The 21,436-nt window shown below is 45.9% G+C and overlaps 1 protein-coding gene across 1 annotated transcript in view; it reads left to right on the forward strand.

Moving 5' to 3' along the window:
* The window catches only part of ARMH1 (armadillo like helical domain containing 1), a 54,211-nt gene that overhangs the window by 9,883 nt on the left and 22,892 nt on the right, over positions 1–21,436 (forward strand). The window contains 5 exon segments of the mRNA XM_032247348.1: positions 8,074–8,301; positions 13,466–13,534; positions 14,738–14,904; positions 17,409–17,605; positions 20,941–21,025. Of these exon segments, the coding sequence (XP_032103239.1) occupies positions 8,096–8,301; positions 13,466–13,534; positions 14,738–14,904; positions 17,409–17,605; positions 20,941–21,025 (724 nt within the window). The 5' untranslated portion in view covers positions 8,074–8,095.

Here is a 21,436-nt window from a genome sequence, read left to right on the forward strand (position 1 = left end):
AGGGTTGGGGTGGGGTGTCAGGTTTCACTTAGGGTCAAAGTTAGATGGAAGTTCTTTGGCCTGAAATGTTTGAAACTTTAAGTAATAGGGAATCACTAAAGAGTTTAAAGCAGGGAAATCTGTCAGATTTGCACTTTTTAAAAAATCTCACATCAAAGCCTGGTCTGGTGGCTCACACCTGTAATCCCAGTACTTTGGGAGGCCGAGGCAGGAGGATTGCATGAGCCCCAGAGTTTGACACCAGCCTGGGCAACAAAGCAAGACCCCCACTTCTACAAAGAAAAAAAAAATAGAAAAATAAAAATTAGGTGGGCATGGTGGCATGCGGCTGTAGTCCCAGCTGCTCAGGAGGCTGAGGTGGGAGGATCACTTGAACCCAGGAGGTTGAAGCTGCAGTGAGTTATGATCATGCCACTGCACTCCAGCCTGGGTAACAGAGCAAAGCCCTGTCTCAAAACAACAACAACAACAACAACAACAACAATATCTCACATCAAGAGAGATTTAGGCTGGGGCAAGCCTGGAGTTTAGGCCGGGGCCAGCCTGAAGACCAGTAGGAGGCTGTGACAGTAATCCATAGGAGGAACAAGGGTGTGGAACGAAAATAGTGGCAGTGGAGGTGAAGATAGATAAACTGATCTCTGGGAGATTTAGGACATATAATTGGCAGGAGATGGCAACAGTTCAGATGAGGGCAAGGGAGGAGAATAAGTCAAACACAACTTTTGGCTGACAAGGAGGGTGGTGGCCCAAGCAGTGACATAGGACCAGCACAGGGCAAGGGGCAGGTGTGAGTTGATGAGTTCAGTTTGGGTCCTGTTGACTTGAGGAGCCTGTGACACATACCAATGAAGAGTCTGCCGGTCACTTAAGTACATAAAGAGATCTGGAGCTCAAGCAGGAGGCCTGGACTGAGGATTTGGATTTGAGAATCATGAGCCTATAGATGTAATTTGAAGTGATGGGGTGAATGGGGTCACCCAGGGATGACAAAGCATAAGAAGAGAACTGAGAATGGGAAAACAACATGCAAAGGCCACATCCTGCCAAGACAACTGAGGATTCAGTCTGGAGAACCGGGGGAGACTGGGGTTAGGAAAAGAGCTCTGAGAAGAGTCAGAGTCATTCAGAGAGGCCAAGCACAGTGGGGCGGCAAGCTAACCACCAAATCTAACAACAGGATTGGTGACATCTTGGAGCACAGAAACAGGATCCATGCCCTTGGCTTAGTGGGGAAAAACCTGGACTTCGGCGTTATATGCAGATCTAAGTTCAAATCCCATTCCCATCCCTACTTAGCTTCGAGATCTTCAATAAATGAGCAATCCTTCTAAACCTTAGTTTCTTCATCTGAAAATTGTGGATAATGATGACCTCCTGAGGATCTTAAGAGGATTAAAACAAAGAATGTAGGCCAGGTGCAGTGGCTCACACCTGTAATTCCAGCGCTTTGGGAGGAGGAGGTGGGAAGATAACTTGAGGCCAGGAGTTTGAGATCAGCCTGGGCAACACAGAGAGACCCTGTCTCTATAAACAAAGACTAGTTGCCTGATAAATATCCAAACACTGAAGGATACAGTGATTTAAAGAGCCCACCAAGGGCCTAATGTGGTAAATGAAAAAAGACCTTCACCAAGTCATATCATCATATAACTTCAGAAAGGCTTTAAAATCATCAGGAGTGAAAAAAATAGACAAAGGCACAGGAATCAGAATGACTTCAGATTTCTCATCAGAAACAGCAACTGGAGAGGGTCCATCTGAGGGAAGCTTTTTTTTTTATTTTGAGACAACCATATAATTTGTGTGTGTGTGTGTGTGTGTGTGTGTGTGTGTGTGTGTGTGTGTGCTTTTATGGATATGGTATGTGGCTATCTCTTAACACTCAAAAAATGTCAGTTTCTTCTCCCTGCCTTCATTCCTTCTCCCTTCACCAGGAAAGGCAGATAACATCCCTTTTTCCCTAGGGGTTAACAAACTTAGATATAAAATTTATCCCAGCAACTGACTCTTGAAATTGATACATTTTGGTCTTTTTAAATTATTTTTAAAAATGGTAGTTAATGGGTCTTTTTTTTTTTTTTTTTGCAACCTTCATCAAACTTACTATTAAAGAAAAGTCGAGATAAATAAATAATACATGGCTAGAGGCTCTTAATTAAATATCTGTAATGTCTTTTATCTCCCCCTACTTCTCAAAAACTTCAGCGACATAACCCTGCTGAAGAAATATAAAAAGGCATTCAGTCACAAAAGTTCACAGAAGGAGGAAACAGCATATGAAAGAATTCAACAAATATTTGGAAGGCAGAAGGCAGGTGCGGGGAGGTTAACCGGCTTGAAGCAGAGGAAATTGCAAGCAAATGGCAACAAGGGGAGCTTACCAACAAGAAACCAGTCAATGCAGCCAGTTTGACCTCTAAGAAGCTTAATGCTTGAAAGCACAAATTACCACCGAAGGTCAGAAATGAGGTATGGAGCCCAGCCTAGGGGGATTCACTGACTTCTGTGTGCAGAGCACTTCGCCCATGCTCCAGATGCTCAATCGCCAAGAAAAAAACAACTCTAAACTCTCTTGCTGCATGAAGAGGACTGAAGTTGGACTCTGTAGGCCTCCTTGCACAGGGACCTCAGGCAGAGTTTGAAGGGTAGGAATGAGACAGAGTGGAAAACTGATCGGTGGAGGGAAGGTCTTACACGTGGCATTGCATGAGCCCTTCCCCCACCCGACTCCCAACATGCCACGGCAAGGTGTCTGTAATAGCACCCCTACTCTCTCACCTTCCCTGGGAAAGCACAAAAGTCTTCTCCAGAGACCCTGATGGCTCTAGGAGAGATGAGAAAAAAAAAACCTCCACTGACTGACATTTATGAATTCCCCAGTGAGAAGACTAGTTCCTAATAAATATCCAAACACTGAAGGCTACAGTAATTTAAAGAGCCCACCAAGGGCCTAATGTAGTAAATGAAAAAAGACCTTCACCAAGGCATATCATCATACAATTTCAGAAAGGTTTTAAAATCATCAGGAGTGAAAAAAATAGACAAAGGCACAGGAATCAGAATGACTTCAGATTTCTCATCAGCAACAGCAACTGGGGAGGGTCAGTCTGAGGGAAGCTTTGTTGTTGTTGTTGTTGTTGTTGTTGTTGTTGTTGTTGTTGTTTTGAGACAGGGTCTTGCTCTGTTGCCCAGGCTGGAGTTGAGTGGCATGATCACAGACCACTGCAGCCCCGACCTCCTGGGCTCAGGCAATCCTCCCACCTCAGCCACCTTAGCTTCCCAAGTAGCTGAAACTACAAGTGTGTGCCACTATACCTGGCTAATTTTTTTTTTTTTGGTGGTAGGGGGGAATCTCACTGTGTTCCCCCAGTCTGGTCTCAAACTCCTTGGCTCAAGTGATCCTCCTGCCTCGGCCTCCCGACATGCTGGGATTATAGGCATGAGCCAGCACGTTTAGCCAGATAGCTTATTTCTAATGCAGCGTTATATACCCAGCCAATCCAACATGTGGTCAAAAAAGATATTTTTAGACTTTCCAGGACAAAACAAGGGAGTACACAAAGAAAGAAGAAGATGTGAGAACCAGGGAATGGGCATCTGTCAGAAAAACTTGGCAAGAGGAAATCCCAGGACATTTGCATACCAGCCTTAGTGAGCAGCCAGTCTAAACTGTAGTAGAAAGAGATTTGTGGGACAGAGGTTTCCAGGGAAAAGATGGAATTAATCAGTTATGGATTAAACATTTCTAAAAATAATTGCTACATATTTGGAACATTTGGGAAAAAATAGCCCTTGGTACTTCAAACCAAACAATGGGAAAAAAGAAATGACAATTATTAACTCCAGGTAAAACCAAACTGTAAGAAAAATATGTAATAGTAGTTTGCTACTTGAGTGAAGAGTTTATTTACTTGATCAATCATGTAAACATGCCAGGCGCGGTGGCTCCTGCCTGTAATCCCAGCACTCTGGGAGGCTGAGGCAGGCAGATCACTTGAGCTCAGGGGTTCGAGACCAGCCTGGCCAAAAAAGCAAAACCCCATCTCTATTAAAAATACGAAAATTAGCCAGGCGTAGTGGCACATGCCTGTAATCCCATCTACTTGGGAAGCTGAGGCAGGAGAATCACTGGAACCTGGGAGGCAGAGGCTGCAGTGAGCTGAGATCATACCACTGCACTCCAGCCTAAGTGACACAGTGAGATTCCATCTCTTAAAAAAAATAATAATAGCCGGGCGCGGTGGCTCAAGCCTGTAATCCCAGCACTTTGGGAGGCCAAGGCGGGTGGATCACGAGGTCAAGAGATCGAGACCATCCTGGTCAACATGGTGAAACCCCGTCTCTACCAAAAATACAAAACATTAGCTGGGCATGGTGGCGCATGCCTGTAATCCCAGCCACGCAGGAGGTTGAGGCAGGAGAATTGCCTGAACCCAGGAGGCGGAGGTTGCGGTGAGCCGAGATCGCGCCATTGCACTCCAGCCTGGGTAACAAGAGCAAAACTCCGTCTAAAAAAAATAAATAAATAATAATAATAATAATGTAAACACTTGATTTAACTATAAATTATGAGAAATTATGTTGTGAGAATAGAGAGAGAAAAAATGGGAGACAGAGTGGTACAATAAAACTGATTCCTCTGCTGAGCAAGGTGGCATGCACCTTTAGCCCCAGCTACTCAGGAGGCTGAAGCAGGAGGACTGCTTGAGGCCAGGAGTTTGAGGATGTAGTGTGCTGTGATCATACCTGTGAGTAGCAACTGCAACTCCAGGCTGGGCAACATAGTGAGACCTCATCTCAGAAAAAAAAAAAAAAAATGAAGACCGACCTAATTCCCCAACTGCCAGAATGATAAATACACAAAGGTTGCCTAAGGTTGATGTATCCAATGATAGCCGTGCATTAGTTTGCTAGAGCTGCCATAACAAAGTGTTATAGACTAGGTAACCTAAATGACAGAAATTCATCATCTCACAGTTCTGGAGGCTGGAAGGCTGAGATCAAGATGTCACAGTGTTGATTTCCTCTGAGGCCTCTCTCCTTGGCTTGCAGATGGCCATGTTTTCCCTGTGTCTTCACCTGGTTTTCTCTCTGTGTGTGTCTGTATCCTAATCACCTCTTGTTATAAGGACACCAGTCATATAGGATATGGGCCCACCCTAATGACACAATTTAAACCTAATTTCCTCTTTAAAGACCGTATCTGCAATTACAACCACATCCCGAGGTACTGGTCATTAGGACTTCAACACAGGAATTTGGGGGAAACACAATGCAGCCCATAACGAGTAGTATAAGCTGGCTACTTGGAAATACAGAGGTAAACAGCAGAAGAAATAGCCAAAAGAGTTTAAAGGGGCCTTCTCTGTGAGGAGAGACTAGGGGGCAGCAAGGTGAGGCAGGTGCTATTACTATTTGATTATTTTTGAAATAGCAAGTGGCGGAGCTGAGCTTTGAACCCAGTCTGACTCCACTCTCCCAAGATTAGGAGCTCCTCCGGGGCCCTGCAGCACCGTATTCATCTCTGCGTCTCCCGCTGTACCTTATACAGAGCCACACTATGGGCCTTCACCACATGTATAAGATTTACAGCTGCATCACAGTGACTTTTAAAGCTGCCATTTGTTGATGTTTCTTTTCCTGTCTCCAAAGAAGACAGGGGAGACTGAGGTCCAAGGAAACATCAAGGAGCCGTAATGTGGAGTGCCCTTGGTGTCCTGGAATTGCTAGATGCATCTCTAATAGCACATTGAGTTTTGATACCAGAAAGGGCCCATTCAAGGCAGGGCAGGGGCCCAGGGTGCTTTCCTGCCTGATAAAGCTAGTGGTCGTGTCTCAACCCCACCTCCCTGGGGTCTAGAATAGCCATTCACCCCCATTTTCTTGATGTTAGTTTGGCTGTTGAAGGCAGCCATAGCCTCCCTAAGTTATTCTCAGACTTATGACTGCAATGACATTCACAGTGATTAATGCTTGATCCCATGAGGGAGTTTGGTCATTTTTGTGTTTAGGTTGGTCCGCAGTCATTCACCTGGTTCTTAAGGCCAGCTAGATTTCGTGGTTGTCTCCATCCTGGAGGCAGCGTGGACGCCCTTCTGGAAGCACACACTCCATGTCCTCTGGGGAGCAGTAGAGGTTGGTGTGTATGTATGTCTGTCTCCGCATGCCTCAGATTATTGCTCCCTAATAAAATTCTGATAGCTGGGCCCCATCAATATCTCAAATACATGTGAGGAAACGTTAATTTAGAATCAATTTTAGGATGTTTCAGACTGTAAAGTCCTTTTAACTAGATCTCTGGCGAAGATGTAGAAGCACTTTATGGGACTGTAAATTTCATGTTGAACAGTCTTCGTGAAATACACATCTCTCCTACACACAAGCTGTTCTCTCCATATCAATCATGGCCCCTGCAAGTAATGTTTCACAAATATTCTGTAAATCACAGAAAACCCCATGATAATGTGAAATATGACTTTCACTTGTCTGTTAGACAAAAGAATGGCACATACCTCTCTCCCATCAGCACTAACATTTGTTATGGATAATAACACTTTCAATCACAACTATTTTTGGAAAACGGGTTTATCTTAAACCTTCCCTCCCCCACTGAAAACACTCTCCCAAGGACACAGACTCCTACAAACCACAGCCCATTAATCCAACTATGGAATGGGAACTTTTTCTTCCCACTAACTTTTTTTTAAGTTGTTTTTAAGAGTTAGTATAAAAGCCCAAGGTACAAGGTTAAGGAGCACTTTAACTTAGGTGATTGGCATAAGAGGGAGGCCACGTCTCTCAAGACCTCAAGCCTCTGACCCTGTATGAAGTAAGCCACAAAAGAGGTCTAAGTTTTGTTTTTTAGTTTTTTGTTTGAGACAGTGTCTTGCTCTGTTCCCAGGCTGGATGATCTTGGCTGACTGCAACCCGCCTCCCAGGTTCAAGAGATTTCTCCTGCCTCAGCCTCCTGAGTAGCTGGGATTACAGGCAACCATTTTGGTTTTTGGTTTTTTGGTTTTGTTTTGTTTTGTTTTTGGGACAGAGTCTTGATTTGTCGCCCAGGCTGGAGTGCAGCGGTGTGTTCTCAGCTCACTGCAACCTCCACCTCCCCATTTCAAGCGATTCTCCTTTCTCAGTAAAAGGATTACAGACGTGTGCTATCACACCCAGCTAATTTTTGTATTTTTAGTAGAGATGGAGTTTCACTATGTGGGCCAGGCTGGTCTCCAACTCCTGACCTCCTGATTCACCCGCCTTGGTCTCCCAAAGTGCTGGGATTACAGGCGTCAGCCACTGCACCCGGTCCAATTTTTTGTATTTTTAGTAGAGACAGGGTTTCATCACACTGGCCAGGCTGGTTTCAAACTCCTTACCTCAGGCGATCCGCCTGCCTGGGCCTTCCAAAGTGCTGGAATTACAGGCGTGAGCCACCACGCCTGTCCTTAGCAAGCACTTTTATCTCAACTGGATGCTGTGGTCTTTTAGTTGCTGGCATCAGGAGAGAAGCCAAAGGGCTAAAATTTTAGTGGTTTTTTTTGCTTTTTTTTTTTGAGATGGAGTCTTGCTCTATAGCCAGGGCTGGAGTGCAGAGGCATGATCTCAGCTCACTGCAACCTCCACCTCCCGGGCTTAAGTGATTCTCCTGCCTCAGCCTCCCGAGTAGCTGGGATTACAGGCACCCACCACTACGCCCAGCTAATTTTTTGTATTTTTAGTAGAGATGGGGTTTCACCATGTTGGCCAGGCTGGTCTCAAACTCCTGACCTCATGATTTGCCCACCCTGGCCTCCCAGAGTGCTGGGATTACAGGCATGAGCCACCGCACCCGACCAAAATTTTAGTTCTTAAAGAGCAGACGTTTAGCACATTGATATTATTAATCCCATTACACTCCAACTAGAGCCTCCCCATTCAAGCAGCAGGTGACCAGTCCCAGAGTATATTTTGCACATAACTACACCCACGTGTGTGATAGAGCCACCTCTTGCCTCCAGTTGATTGCTAGTAAAACAATGGAGTTGCATGATTCTAAACATTCTGGTAACCTGTCTGTTTTCCCTCCCGCTGTAGCCAGCTCCAGGACTGATTGATCATGACTTCTATAAAGGAGCAGGCAGCAATTAGCAGGCTCTTAAGTTTTTTACAAGAGTGGGACAACGCTGGCAAAGTTGCGAGGAGTCACATCCTCGACAAGTTCATTGAAACCAACCAAGGCAAGACTGCCCCTGAACTGGAGCAGGAGTTTTCCCAGGGAGCCAGTTTGTTCCTGATACGCTTGACCACCTGGCTTAGAATCACGTATCCTTTGCTGAACAGAAAAAAAAATTAGGCAATCTTCAAAAATGGAAAGGAAAGGAGATTGTCGAAAGAGTTGTCTCTTGATTCTAATATTTTAGAACAGGACATCTGGTGATTAAAAAAAAAAAAAAAAGTGATAAAAAAATCCTTAGAGTCAAGCACTCTCTCAGCTTCCCATCTTCCCAACCTATAATTGTATCTTCTTTCTCACCCCAACCTCTTGCTTCCATCAGAGCTGAAGTAGGTATACCTTCGTCTAGGGCTAATCCTCTATTTGTTGTACACTTGAACCTCTTCCTATCTCCTTATTCTTTCTCTCCTATAGCTTTAACCTTTGCCTCATTACCAGTGTTTTTCAGCATTTATATATGCTGAAATCTCTTCTACTGTAAAAAATAAAATTGAATCCCATCTCAAATCTATATTCCACCCAATCCCAGTTTCTGCTTTTCATGGTGAAACTTTTTTTTTTTTTTTTTTTAAAGACAGAGTCTTTCTCTGTGGCCCAGGCTGGAATGCAATGGCACGATCTCAGCTCACCACGAGCTCTGCCTCCCGGGTTCAAGCTATTCTCCTGCCTCAGCCTCCCAAGTATCTGAGACTATAGGCATGAACCACCATGCCCAGCTAACTTTTGTATTTTTAGTAGAGATGGGGTTTCGCCATGTTGGCCAGGCTGGTCTCAAACCCCTGAACTCAAAATGCTAGGATTACAGGCGTGCACCCCAGTGAAGCTTCTTGAAAAGGTTGTTGAGGGTCCTGGTGCAGTGGCTCACACCTGTAATCTCAGCACTTTGGGAGGCTATGGTGGGTGGATCACCAGAGGTCAGGAATTTGAGACCAGCCTGGCCAAGATGGTGAAACCCCGTCTCTACTAAAAATACAAAAATAAGCTGGGCATGGTGGCAGGCACCTGTAATCCCAGCTACTCAGGAGGTTGAGGCAGGAGAATCACTTGAACTCAGGAGGCAGAGGTTGCAGTGAGCCGAGATTACGCCATTGCACTCCAGCCTGGAATTTAAAAAAAATTTTTTTTAAATAAAGGTTGGATCTTGCTGTTGCTGTTTCCCAGGCTGGTCTCAAACTCCTGGGCTCAAGTGACCCTCCCACCTTGACCTTCCAAAGTGCTGGGATTAAAGTTGTGAGCTACCTACCATGCCTGGGCCATCATGGACTTTTTAATATTAATTTGATTATTTTAAATAGTATATTGAAATATTATTTGATGACTGAGTTTTTTGGTGCCCCTTTAAATTTCAGATCCCAAGCAAGTGCCTTCCTCACCTCACCCTAGTTCTGGCCTTGCTTGACCACTGCCTCTTCATCTTCTTCTTCTTCTTCTTTTTTTTTTTTTTTTTTCTTGAGACAGTCTGTCACCAGGCTGGAGTGCAGTGGCACCATCTCAGCTCACTGCAACCTCTGCCTCCCAGGCTCAAAATATTCTCCTGCCTCAGCCACCTGAGTAGCTGGGACTACAGGCGTGCACCACCATGCCCAGATAATTTATGTATTTTTGGTAGAGACAGGGTTTCACCATGTTGGCCAGGACGGTCTTGATCTCTTGACCTCGTGATCTGCCCTCCTTGGCCTCCCAAAGTGCTGGGATTACAGGTGTGAGCCACAGCGCCCGGCCCCCACAGCCTCTTCTTTAACTGTCCTCTCTTCTACTTTCTCCCACTGTTTCTCAGTTGCTATTGCAGGATCTCTCCCACCCCAATCCCCCACTTAAACGTCAGTGTGTCTGAGCATTCTGTGTTCAGCCCGCTGCTTTTCTTACTTGGTCATTGCACTTATTACATTAGGCATTACATCATTCTTCATTTCTGAAGTGCCAATCATAGTGCCTTACATTTAGTGGGTACTCAGTCTGTGCTTACTAAATGAATGAACCATGCTTTTCTTTTTTTTTTTTCCTATTTTTCTTTTTTTCATTTTTATTCTGCACTTATTGGTAAGATACTTGCAATGAACCATGCTTTTAATAAACAGTTGTAGATTCAGTATCTACACCCAGAATTATTCATAATCTCCTAACCTTTTGCAACTTTGTCATACAACAGAGAAAATAGACTGCCTGAATTGATACAGTGTTTTGAATTAGCAAACCCGCTTCTCCTACTCAGCCCTCCAGTTATGGCAGATTTTGGAAGAAAATAATATAGCATCATAGCATCATTATTTTTTGCAAAATTGACTACCACATAGTCCCACATAAGCCTAAACCCTTTTTTCAACCTTGAACTTTCAGAATAGATGAGTAAAACTAAGGATTTATATATTAAATGATAAAATTGTTAGTTACCATTTATTGAGGGTGTGTGTGTGTGTGTGTGTGTGTGTGTGTGTTTGAGATGGAGTCTCCCTCTGTCACCCAGGCTGGAGTGCAATGGCATGATCTCGATCACTGCAACCTCCGCCTCTGGGTTCAAGCGATTCTCCTGCCTCAGTCCACCGAGTAGCTGGGATTACAGGTGCCCACTATCGCGCCCAGCTAATTTTTGTACTTTTTTGGTAAAGATGAGGTTTCATCATGTTGGCTAGGTTGGTCTCGAACTCCTGACCTCAGGTGATCCACCTTCCTCAGCTTCCCAAAGTGCTGGGATTACAGGCGTGAGCCATCATGCCTGGCCAAGTCCTTTTTTTTTTTGAGAGTCTTGTTCTGTTGCCCAGACTGAAGTGCAGTGGTGCAATCGTGGCTCACTGCAATGTCTGCTTCCTGGGTTCAAGCGATTCTCATGCCTCAGCCTCTGGAGTAGCTGGGATCACAGGTGTGCACCACCATGCCCAGCTAATTTTTATATTTTTAGTAGAGATGGAGTTTCACCATGTTGGCCAGGCTGGTCTTGAACTCCTGACCTCAAATGATTCGCCTTCCTCAGCCTCCCAAGGTGCTGGGATTACGGGCATGAGCCACCTCGCCCAGGCTATTGAGTCTTTTTATGTTCTAGACACTGAGATATATACTGTACAAATATTATCTCATTTGGGCCTAACACCCAAGCTAATAGTTAATTGGTATTATTCCATTTTATAATAAGGAAGATGAGCCTTGAAAAGGTTGAGTAATTTACTAGCAAATGGTAGATATAAGGTTAGAACCTTGTTTATCTGCCTGAAAGCCTATACACCATCGTGTCTACTACTAAGTGGACAGTGCAGACCACAGCTCCACCTGCATCATCACACAGGGAGTTCATCTGCAAAGCCCCCTCCCTCCATTTGTCTACAAGCCAGAAGGCCTAACAGTAAGAGTTGGAATCTGAATCAGACTGCCTAGGTTCAAATCTCGGTTCCAGCAGTTCACTGTGGGACCTTGGACAAGTTATTGACCTGAGATTGTTACCTCATGTTACTCAGGAGGTAAATGGAAATACTAACAGCACCCACTGGAGGGCCGTGGTGAGGATTACATGAGACAATGCAAGCAAAGCAGTAAGCACAGTGCCCAGCACACAACAGGAGCTGGTACTTGTTAGCTACTGCTGACCGTGTGGCCCCAACATTGCTCCTTTATCCCGTGTTCTTAGATCCAGGACTCAAACAATGTGTCCTGGAACTAATTCCTGGAAATATGTATACTGAATGACGATGAAAACAAGACTAACCAGGTGTGGTGGCTCACACCTGTGGTCTCGACACTTAGGGGAGGCAGAAGCAGAAGGATCACTTGACCCCAGGAGTTCAAAACCAGCATGGGCAACATAGTAAAACTCCATTCTCCATGAAAAGGAAGAAAAAGACAAACAAAAAACGAAGCTGGCACAGTGGCTTACGCATATAATCCCAACACTTTGGAAGGCAAGAGGATTGCTTGAATCCAGGAGTTTAAAATCAGCCTGGGCAACATAGTGAGACCCCTGTCTCTACAAAAAATACAGGAAAAATAATAGCTGGACATGGTGCCACGTACCTGTAGTCCCAGCTACTCAGGATATTGAGACAAAAGGATCACTTGAGGCCACGAGTTCAAGGCTGCAGTGAGCTGTGATTGCACCACTGTGCTCCCACCTGGGCGACAGAGTGAGCCCCTCTCTTAAAAAAAAAAAGAAAGAAAGACTAGCCCAGGACAAAGGAAACAGAAGGTGATAAAAGTTGGTCAACCTAGCTGGAAACTGAAGAAAAAGCGGAGAATGCACTGAGGCAGGAACAGGGGCAGGGGTTGGGGGAGCAGGGTGGGGACAATGTAGGAATGAAAAGACCACCATGTGGGCTGATGCCTGGCCCCAGCTATGGCGGCAACAGGCAGGGCAGCCTGGCTCCAGAGCAAACACTATTTTTGCAGTAAAGAGCCTTTCCTAATGAGCCAATCTGTCTCTACTTCTATTGGCATCCTGGGAACCAGGGTGCAGCAGAGATAATTTGCTTCACACACCCCCCGCCCAAACAAAGCACCATTACCTCCAACCCATTACATTAGCCTTTATCAGCCTTGGAGGCTCTCAGTCATCCTCCATGAGCTGCAATAATTTCAGCTAATTTCTTAAGTGTTCTAAGAGCCTCTGATGTGTTATGAGCCTGGTAATTGTTGACTGGTTCCTTTTCTGTTGTGGCTTGATTTCATACCTTGTATCTAAGCTGATGCGTGCTTTGGGTGCTTTATTATAATGAGGCTTTTTGCAAAGACTCACATTAAAAAATAACATTAAATACTGAGGTTGTTTTAAATCAGAGTTTAATTTTTCCACCATCTCCTATTATTCTTATTAGGAAGCCAATTCTTCATAAGGATAGTGACCTCCAAGTACAAAATTGAGAATTAATGATGAAGCTGGTTCTTTTTAGGGAAATCTAAGAATGAGACACAAAGTCATGAACTATGCTGAGACCAAAAATGTGGCGGGCACAGCTTAGAGAGGTTTGGGATATTGACTTCCAGCTTCTCCAGAGACCTAAATTCATCAGAGCCTCCTTGTTCCCTAGAGAGCCTGTCAGAGCCAGGGTGGCTGAAGTACCACAGAGGAGCTTCCTGGAGAACAGTGAATAGCCAGCACCCCTTCCCCCCAACCCTGTTTGCCACTTCCCCTTCAGCTGGTGGCCCCTCTCAGGGTAAAGGGGCATAGTTCAGCTACTTGGCCACCCTGGGCCACCCACCAGAGATCAGGCATGGGATCTGGCTTCTGTGTGAAAAACCACCCTGAAACTCACGCTTTAACTTGTCATACAGCTATATGACTGGCTGTTGTTTAGAAAAGCTTCTCAAGTCCATTGGCATCTTCTTATCAGCCGTAAGCAGGTGAGTGCTGTTCTAGCGTGCTTCTGGGGTCTCAGTGGCATCTCGTGCTCATGATGTCCTTGGCATTCACACCACCCAGGGCCATGGATTCCTGTTCCCAGTGGGTTCCTTGTAGCTCTCGAATGGGCCCAGAGGTAATGTCCACTGGGCTTCTGCTCTAGCTGCTCCTCCATCCCGTGCTCTCCAGTGACACTTTACTAGTCAACACCTCTCAGTTGTGAATTACAGAAAACCAGCTCATGTTGGACTCAGAAAAAGGAAAATTATTGGGTCACTTAACTGGAAAAACCCAGAGAGAAGAAATACATATTTCAGGCCTGACTAGATCCAGGCCCAAACAATGTCATCAGTACTTGGTCTCCCCCTCAGTCTTTTCCCATATTTCTGTCTCTTCTCCTCCGTGTTCATAAACTTCTGAGTGCCGTGGTCTTCAGAAGCTCCAGACACACTAAAAAAGGAGCAGATCCTTTCCACAGCTTCCCAAGAAAGTCCCAGGCTTTGAGCCTCTTTGGACCAATTTAGGTCTAATGCCCAGCCCCAAACCAATTTCTACAGTCAGAAGGGTGACATACCCTGTCACCTCCTCACCCCACCAAAACTACATGGCCCATGAATGGCAGAGGGGTGATTCCCCAAGTGACAGCTGAGGTGCTATTACAAGAAGGAGAGGCAGCTGGGCGTGGTGGCTGACTCCTGTAATCCCAGCGCTTTGGGAGGCTGAGGCGGGTGGATCACGAGGTCAGGAGCTCGAGATCATCCTGGCCAACATGGTGAAACCCCATCTCTACTAAAAATACAAAAATTAGCCAGGCATGGTGGCGGGCGCCTGTAATCCCAGCTACTCGGGAGGCTGAGGCAGAATTGCTTGAACCTGGGAGGTGGAAGTTGCAGTGAGCCAAGATCACACCATTGCACTTCAGCATGGTGACAAGAGCGAAACTCTGTCTCAAAAAAATAAAAAATAAAGAAGAAGAAAGAGAACAGATGCTGGAATGCCAAAACCAAGAAATGTCCCTAGTATCTAATTCCAGTATCTCCTGCTGGAAGGAAGAATTTCCACACTCTTGTATCACTTTACCTGTGGACATTTCCTTGGATAGGAGGGCACAGTCTGTGAAGACGGGTCCTTGGGATCTCTTTGAAAGGTCAGTGCAAAGGAACTTGACAAGAGTTTTATTTCTACTTTTCTATCCCTCTGGACAGTAATCGGTACCTTAGAGAATTTCTTGAGATTGGAGGTGTCCTAACACTCTTGGAAATACTTGGGCTGGAGAAGATCACGGAGGAGGCCAAGAAGGAGTCCGTCAAACTACTTCAGGTTATTGCAAACTCTGGCAGGAAGTACAAGGAGCTCATTTGTGAAAGCTATGGTGGGTACCGTGTATAACAAGCTGTGGCTCCCTAGGGGCCTCGGTGAAATGGTGGCAGCATCCACCACTGCTGTAGGAAAACACATCATAGAACTGGAAGAACAGGAAGCTTTTTGTGTTCCTGTCCACGTCCAGATTTGATTCTCCTGATTCATCATTTGCTCAGATTTTTCAGTGGTGGTTTTAGAAATACTTCTCCTTTTTAAACATATCCTATTTGAGGCATCTATTCAAAGATTTGTTGAGCTGTGGCCCAATATCTTTTGTGAAATTGAGTTATGAATAACTCTAGAAATAAAATTGAAGGGCAGGCGCGGTGGCTTACGCCTGTAATCCCAGCACTTTGGGAGGCTGAGGTAGGTGGATCACCTGAGGTCAGAATTTTGAGACCAGCTTGGCCAACATGGTGAAATGCCATCTCTACTAAAAATACAAAAATTAGCCTGGTGTGGTGATGCATGCCTATAGTCCCAGCTACTCGGGAGGCTGAGTAGGGAGTCACTTGGACCTGGGAGACAGAGGTTGCAGTGAACTGAGAACACACCACTGCATTCCAGCCTGGGCTACAGAGCAAGACTCTGTCTCCAAAAAACAAAAATAAAAATAGAAAACAAAAACAAAAAGAAATACAATTATTGAATACCTGCTGTGTGCTAGATATATGCCAGGTGCTAGGGATACAGAAATGAATATAATACAGTCCTTTCCTCAGAGAGTTCACAGGCTGATGAGAAAAGTATAATCTAGTATTTTTTTTTTTTTTTGAGACAGAGTTTCATTCTGTCGCCCAGGATGGAGTGCAGTGGCACAATTTCGGCTCACTGCAACCTCTGCCTCCCGGGTTCAAGCAATTCTCATGCCTTAGCCTCCCAAGTAGCTGGAATTTCAGGCATGTACCACCATACCTGGCTAATTTTTATTATTTTTAGTAGAGACAGGATATGGCCATGTTAGCCATGGCTGGTCTCGAACACATGAGCTCAAGTGACCCACCCACCTTGGCCTCCCAAAGTGCTAGGATTACAGGCATGAGCCACCATGCCTGTCCCAATCATTTTTTTTTCCCTTGGGACAGAGTATCACTATGTCACCCAGGCTGGAGTGCAATGGTCTGATCTCAGCTCACTGCAACCTCCGCTTCCTGGGTTCAAGCAATTCTGCCTCAGATTCCTGAATAGCTGGGATTATAGGTGCAGACCACCATGCCAGCTAATATTTTCTACTTTTAGTAGAGATGGGGTTTCACCATGTTGGCCAGGCTGGTGTAGAACGGTCTAGAACTCCTCACCTCTTGATCCACCCACCTCAGCCTCCCAAAGTGCTGGAATTACAGGCATGAGCCACCACACCCAGACCCGACCCAATAATTTTAATATAATCTATGAAGTACTCCAAGTGAGGCGTGTAAAAGAGACACCATCACCCACATCTCCTTTTTTCTTTCTTGTTTTTTTTTTGAGTTGGAGTCTCACTATGTTGCCCAGGCTGACATGCAGTGGCGCAATCTCAGCTCACTACAACTTCTGCCTCCTGGGTTCAAGTGAGTCTCCTGCCTCAGCCTCTCAAATAGCTGGGACTACAGGTGCCTGCCACCATGCCCAGCTGATTTTTGTATTTTTAGTAGAGATGAGGTTTCACCACATTGGCCAGGCTGATCTCGAATTCCTGATCTTGTGATCCGCCTGCCTCGGCCTCCCAAAATGCTGGGATTACAGGAGTGAGCCACCAAGTCTGGCCTTTTTTTTTTTTTTTTTGAGATGGAGTCTTGCTCTGTTGACCAGGCTGGAGTGTAGTGGCACGATCCCGGCTCACTGCAACCTCTGCCTCCTGGGTTTAAGCAATTCTGCTTCAGCCTCGCAAGTAGCTAGAGTTACAGGCACCCGCCACCATGCCCAGCTAATTTTTGTATTTTAGTAGAGATGGGGTTTCGCCATGTTGGCCAGGCTGGTCTTGAACTCCTGACCTCAAGTGATCCATCTGCCTCGGCCTCCCAAAGTGCTGGGATTACAGGCGTGAGCCATTGCGCCAGGCCCACATCTCCCTTTTTCAAAGCATTTTCCACCCTGCACTCTCATCAAGGTTCTCCTGTCTGTCTACCCCACGGCCTCTCAAAACCTCAGTGTCTTCATCCATAAAGTGGGACTAACACCTTCCTCTCAGTATGGTTTCTGGGATTAAGTGAGTTAATATTTGTAAAACCATTTTGCAAACTGCTGAGTGGTATACAAGTGTTATCATATAGCAATAAAAATGCGTGTTGTATGTGTAAATTGTGCAGAGCCATTTTAAATTTTAAAACACAGATTTTGACATGCCTGTGCTGCAACAAAATCCTCCAACCACATGGCTGTAAGGTAAACAACATGAGAACCAAGCCTCAATTTTGCTTTGGTTGAACAGGCTTAGTTGAAGCACTCTTAATCTTATTCATATTATGTAACCTTGAGTGGGGATTGTTTTCATAAATCCCTTCCAATTCAGCATCTCTTCTCTTCTTTGCTCAGGTGTACGATCCACAGCAGAATTTTTAGCAAAGTCTCAGTCAGAAGAGACCCAGGAGGAAGTGCAGGTTCTGTTGGATTCTTTGGTCCATGGCAATCCCAAGTACCAGAATCAAGTGTATAAAGGTCTAATAGCTTTGCTGCCCTGCGCGTCCCCCAAAGCCCAGCAGCTGTCCCTGCAGACTCTCAGGACTGCCCAGGTGAGCCAAGGCTGCATGCTCCTGTGGTTCCGATTCAAATGCAATAATCTTACAATTACCTTCCACAGTTGTACTCCACACAGGCATGAGAAACGGGGCTCAGCCTCCCACTGCATGTCTGTTGTTCAATCAGCATTACTTCCAGAAGGCCAAGGTAGGGCAGAGAGTTCATGTCTTCCAGCAGAGTGATTTGTCCTGTTTACTTAAGGATCAGAAAGATGTTGGCAGACTTAAAAGTGGTTGAGACAAGCAACAAGGATGATGAAAGGGCTGTAGAAAAGATTAAAGGAGTCGATTTGATAGGTAAAGAATAATGGTGCATTTGCAGACAGCATGTAAGTGAAGAGGCCAGATCTCCAGTGCTGGGGAAGGCTTTTTTCTTGTTGGCTTTTGCCCTTCTCTCAGACAGTGCCCTAGAATGCAAGCGAAATCGGATCTGGGGCATAGTGAGCATATGAAGACATGGTGCCTTTGTAGAGAGGGGATAGAGGCTCGAAAAGTGGCTTTATGATGAACCATCAAGCCAGGTGCATCAGCCTCCCAAGTAGCTGGGGTTACAGGCACCTGCCACCATGCCCAGCTAATTTCTGTATTTTAGTAGAGATGGAGTTTCGCCATGTTGGCCAGGCTGATCTCAAACTCCTGACCTCAGGTGATCCACCTGTAATCCCAGCATTTTGGAAGACTGCAACAGGCAGATCACTTGAGGTCAGGAGTTGGAGACCAGCCTGGCCAACATGGTGAAGCCCCATCTCTACTAAAAATACAAAAATTAGCCGGGCATGGTGGCACACGCCTGTAATCCCAGCTACTTGGGAGGCTGAGTTCAGAGGATCGCTTAGCCTGAGAGGCAGAGATTATGGTGAGCCAAGATCACATCACTGTACTCCCTGGGCTTTTAAAAAAGCAAGACCTGTCTCATAAAAAGAAAGAAAAAGGCCAGGCTTGGTGGATCACGCCTGTAATCCCAGCACTTTGGGAGGCAGAGGCCAGTGGATCCTGAGGATGGGAGTTCAAGACCAGCCTGACCAACATGGAGAAACCCCATTTCTACTAAAAATACAAAATTAGCCAGGCATGGTGATGCATGCCTGTAATCCCAGCTACTTGGGAGACTGAGGCAGAGGTTGAACCCAAGAGGCAGAGGTTGCAGTGAGCCAAGATCATGCCATTGCACTCCAGCATGGGCAACAAGAGCTAAACTCTATCTCAATAAATAAATAAATAGACAAATTTTAAAATAATAATAACTGGGTGTGGTGGCATGTGCCCCTAGTCCCAGCTGCTCCAGAGGCTGTGGTGGGAGGATCACTGGAGCCCAGGAGTTCGAGGCTGCAATTAGCTATGATGGCCCACTGCATGCCAACCTGAGTGATCGAATGAGACCCTGTCTCTAAAACAATTCTAAAAACAGATCAGATTATCATCATTATTTTATTTCTACAGTTTCCATTTATTAAGTGCCTCATACATGCCAGTCGCTGTTAGGGGCTTATCTACACTCTCTCCCTTCGTCTTCACTATAGCTGATGGAGGCAGATATTATTCTCCCTTTTTCAAAGATGGTGGAACTGAGCTCAGTAAAGTGTGTTAAGTGACTTATCCAAGGCCACATGCTATGTAGAAGGTGTTTACCAAGCGAGAATTTAAATCAACTATCTCCAAAGTCCTTATTCTTTCTACATACCACTCTGCCTCTTTGAAAAAGGGTAAGATATGGCCAGGTGCAGTGGCTCACACCTGTAATCCCAGCACTTTGGGAAGCTGAGACGGGCAGATCAAGTTTGACACCAACCTGGCCAACATGATGAAACCCTGTCTCTACTAAAAAACAAAACTGCCGGGTTTGGTGTCTTCTGTCTATAATCTCAGCTACTTGTGAGGCTGAGGCAGGAGAATCGCTTGAACCCAGGAGGCAGAGGTTGCAGTGAGCTGAGATCACACCACTATACTCTAGCCTAGGTGACAGAGTGAGAAATTTGTCTCAAAAAAAAAAGGAAAGGAAAGAAAAGAAAAAGGGCAATGACAGTGATAGAGGGAAAACAGAAAAAATGGGGCTGGAAAAATCAAGGGAAAAAAGTTTGCATGAGGGGGACATGACCAGCGGGGTCAGATGCAACAAAGGGATTCAGTAAGGGTAGAATAGAAAGACGGTCCCAGCAGGAAAAGTTTTGGTGAATTCGGAGACTGTCTATGGCAGGAAAAATTAAATCGCAGCACCCTGTCAAAGGATGAATGGGGGATGAAGAAGTGGCTTCTCTTGGGAAGCTTAGATGTAAAGGGAAAAAAGAGCAATAGCAAAGGAAGAGTTGAAGGACAATGTTGTTAAATATGGATGAGCTTGAGGGTGTTTAATGCTACAAGAAGGGAACCAATGCATGGGTAAAAGTTTGGGGAGACAGAAAAAAGGGGCTGTCTGATGGGATGAGGTTCCTGAGGAAGAGAAGATTTTAGGATCTTGGATGAGTTCCATTCTCCTTGCCCTGTGTCCTCTCTCCCCCAGCCAGAGTAGGCGGCCTTGTTTCTGCACCTCTAGCAGGTAGCCTCATTTAATGCCTCCTGAGCTAGAGAGTTCAGTGGCAGCCTCAACCTAGGCCCAGTGTCTTACCACTGCCCTCCCTCCCTCTCCCCCATTCACCCAGGCTCCTGGCTGTTTGGAAGTCTGAGTTTCCTTTCTTCCAGGTGGACAAGATCTAAAGACTAACCACCTTGGGTGGGCACAGTGGCTCACGCCTGTAATCCCAGCACTTTGGGAGGCTAAGGTGGGCAGATCACTTGAGGTCAAGAGTTTGAGACCAGCCTGGCCAACATGGCAAAACCCTGTCTCTACTAAAATAAAATTAGCTGGGGGCCAAGTACGGTGGCTCACGCCTGCAGTCCCAGTGCTTTGGGAGGCTGAGGTGGGCGGATCATGAGGTCAGGAGTTCCAGACCAGCCTGACCAACATGGTGAAACCCCATCTCTACTAAAAATACAAAAATTAGCCAGATATGGTGGCACACGCCTGTAATCCTAGCCACTCAGGAGGCTGAGGCAGGAGAATCTCTAGAACCTGGGAGGTGGAGGTTGCAGTGAGCCAAGATTGTGCCATTGCACTCCAGCCTGGGTGACAGAGAGAGACTGTCTCAAAAAAAAAAATTTAGCTGGGCCTGGTGGCGGGTGCCTGTAATCTCAGCTACTCGGGAGGCTGAAGCAGGAGCCTCACTTGAGCCCAGGAACCGGTGGTTGCAGTGAGCTGAAATTGCACCACTGCACTTCAGCCTGGGCAACAGAGTGGGACTCCATCTTTGAAAAAAAAAAGACTAACCACCTTGTCCTGTTGTCTGTCTTGTCAGCCAATCATTGGGACCACACACCCCAGCATCGTGGACTGCGTGCTGAAGGTGCTGGGCACGATGCACCTAGAAGTCCAGTATGAAGGTAGGGAGGCTACTCCAGATGGCAGAGGGGGCGCCAAGAGCCAGCTGACTCAGCTCTCCAGAGCTTTCTCTTAGTCACAGAGAGCCTTGATGTTGAGTATCTCGGACGGCCTTGGCAGTGGAAGATACTGGTTCAGAAAATGTCAGTCACACCTGTGCCTTGCATCAGCCACACAGTGCTGGAACGGTTGTGAGAGTCTGCCTGGGTCCAGAGCTGGTTCTGGATCCCAGTCTTATGTGGTGCTTCCCGGCTAAACAGAAGTCACCCTGAGGAATGTCCTTCTTCTCAGAAACTAAACTGAATAGTCGTAGTATTAATTTAGTTGGTTGTTTTTGATGGTCTTTTTTGAGACAGGGTCTTGCTTTGTTGCCCAGGCTGGAGTGCAGTGGCACCATCATAGCTCACTGTGGC

The sequence above is a fragment of the Sapajus apella genome, unplaced genomic scaffold, assembly GCF_009761245.1.
Source record: "Sapajus apella isolate SASKATOON/1434 unplaced genomic scaffold, GSC_monkey_1.0 scaffold62, whole genome shotgun sequence".
NCBI lineage: Eukaryota > Metazoa > Chordata > Mammalia > Primates > Cebidae > Sapajus > Sapajus apella.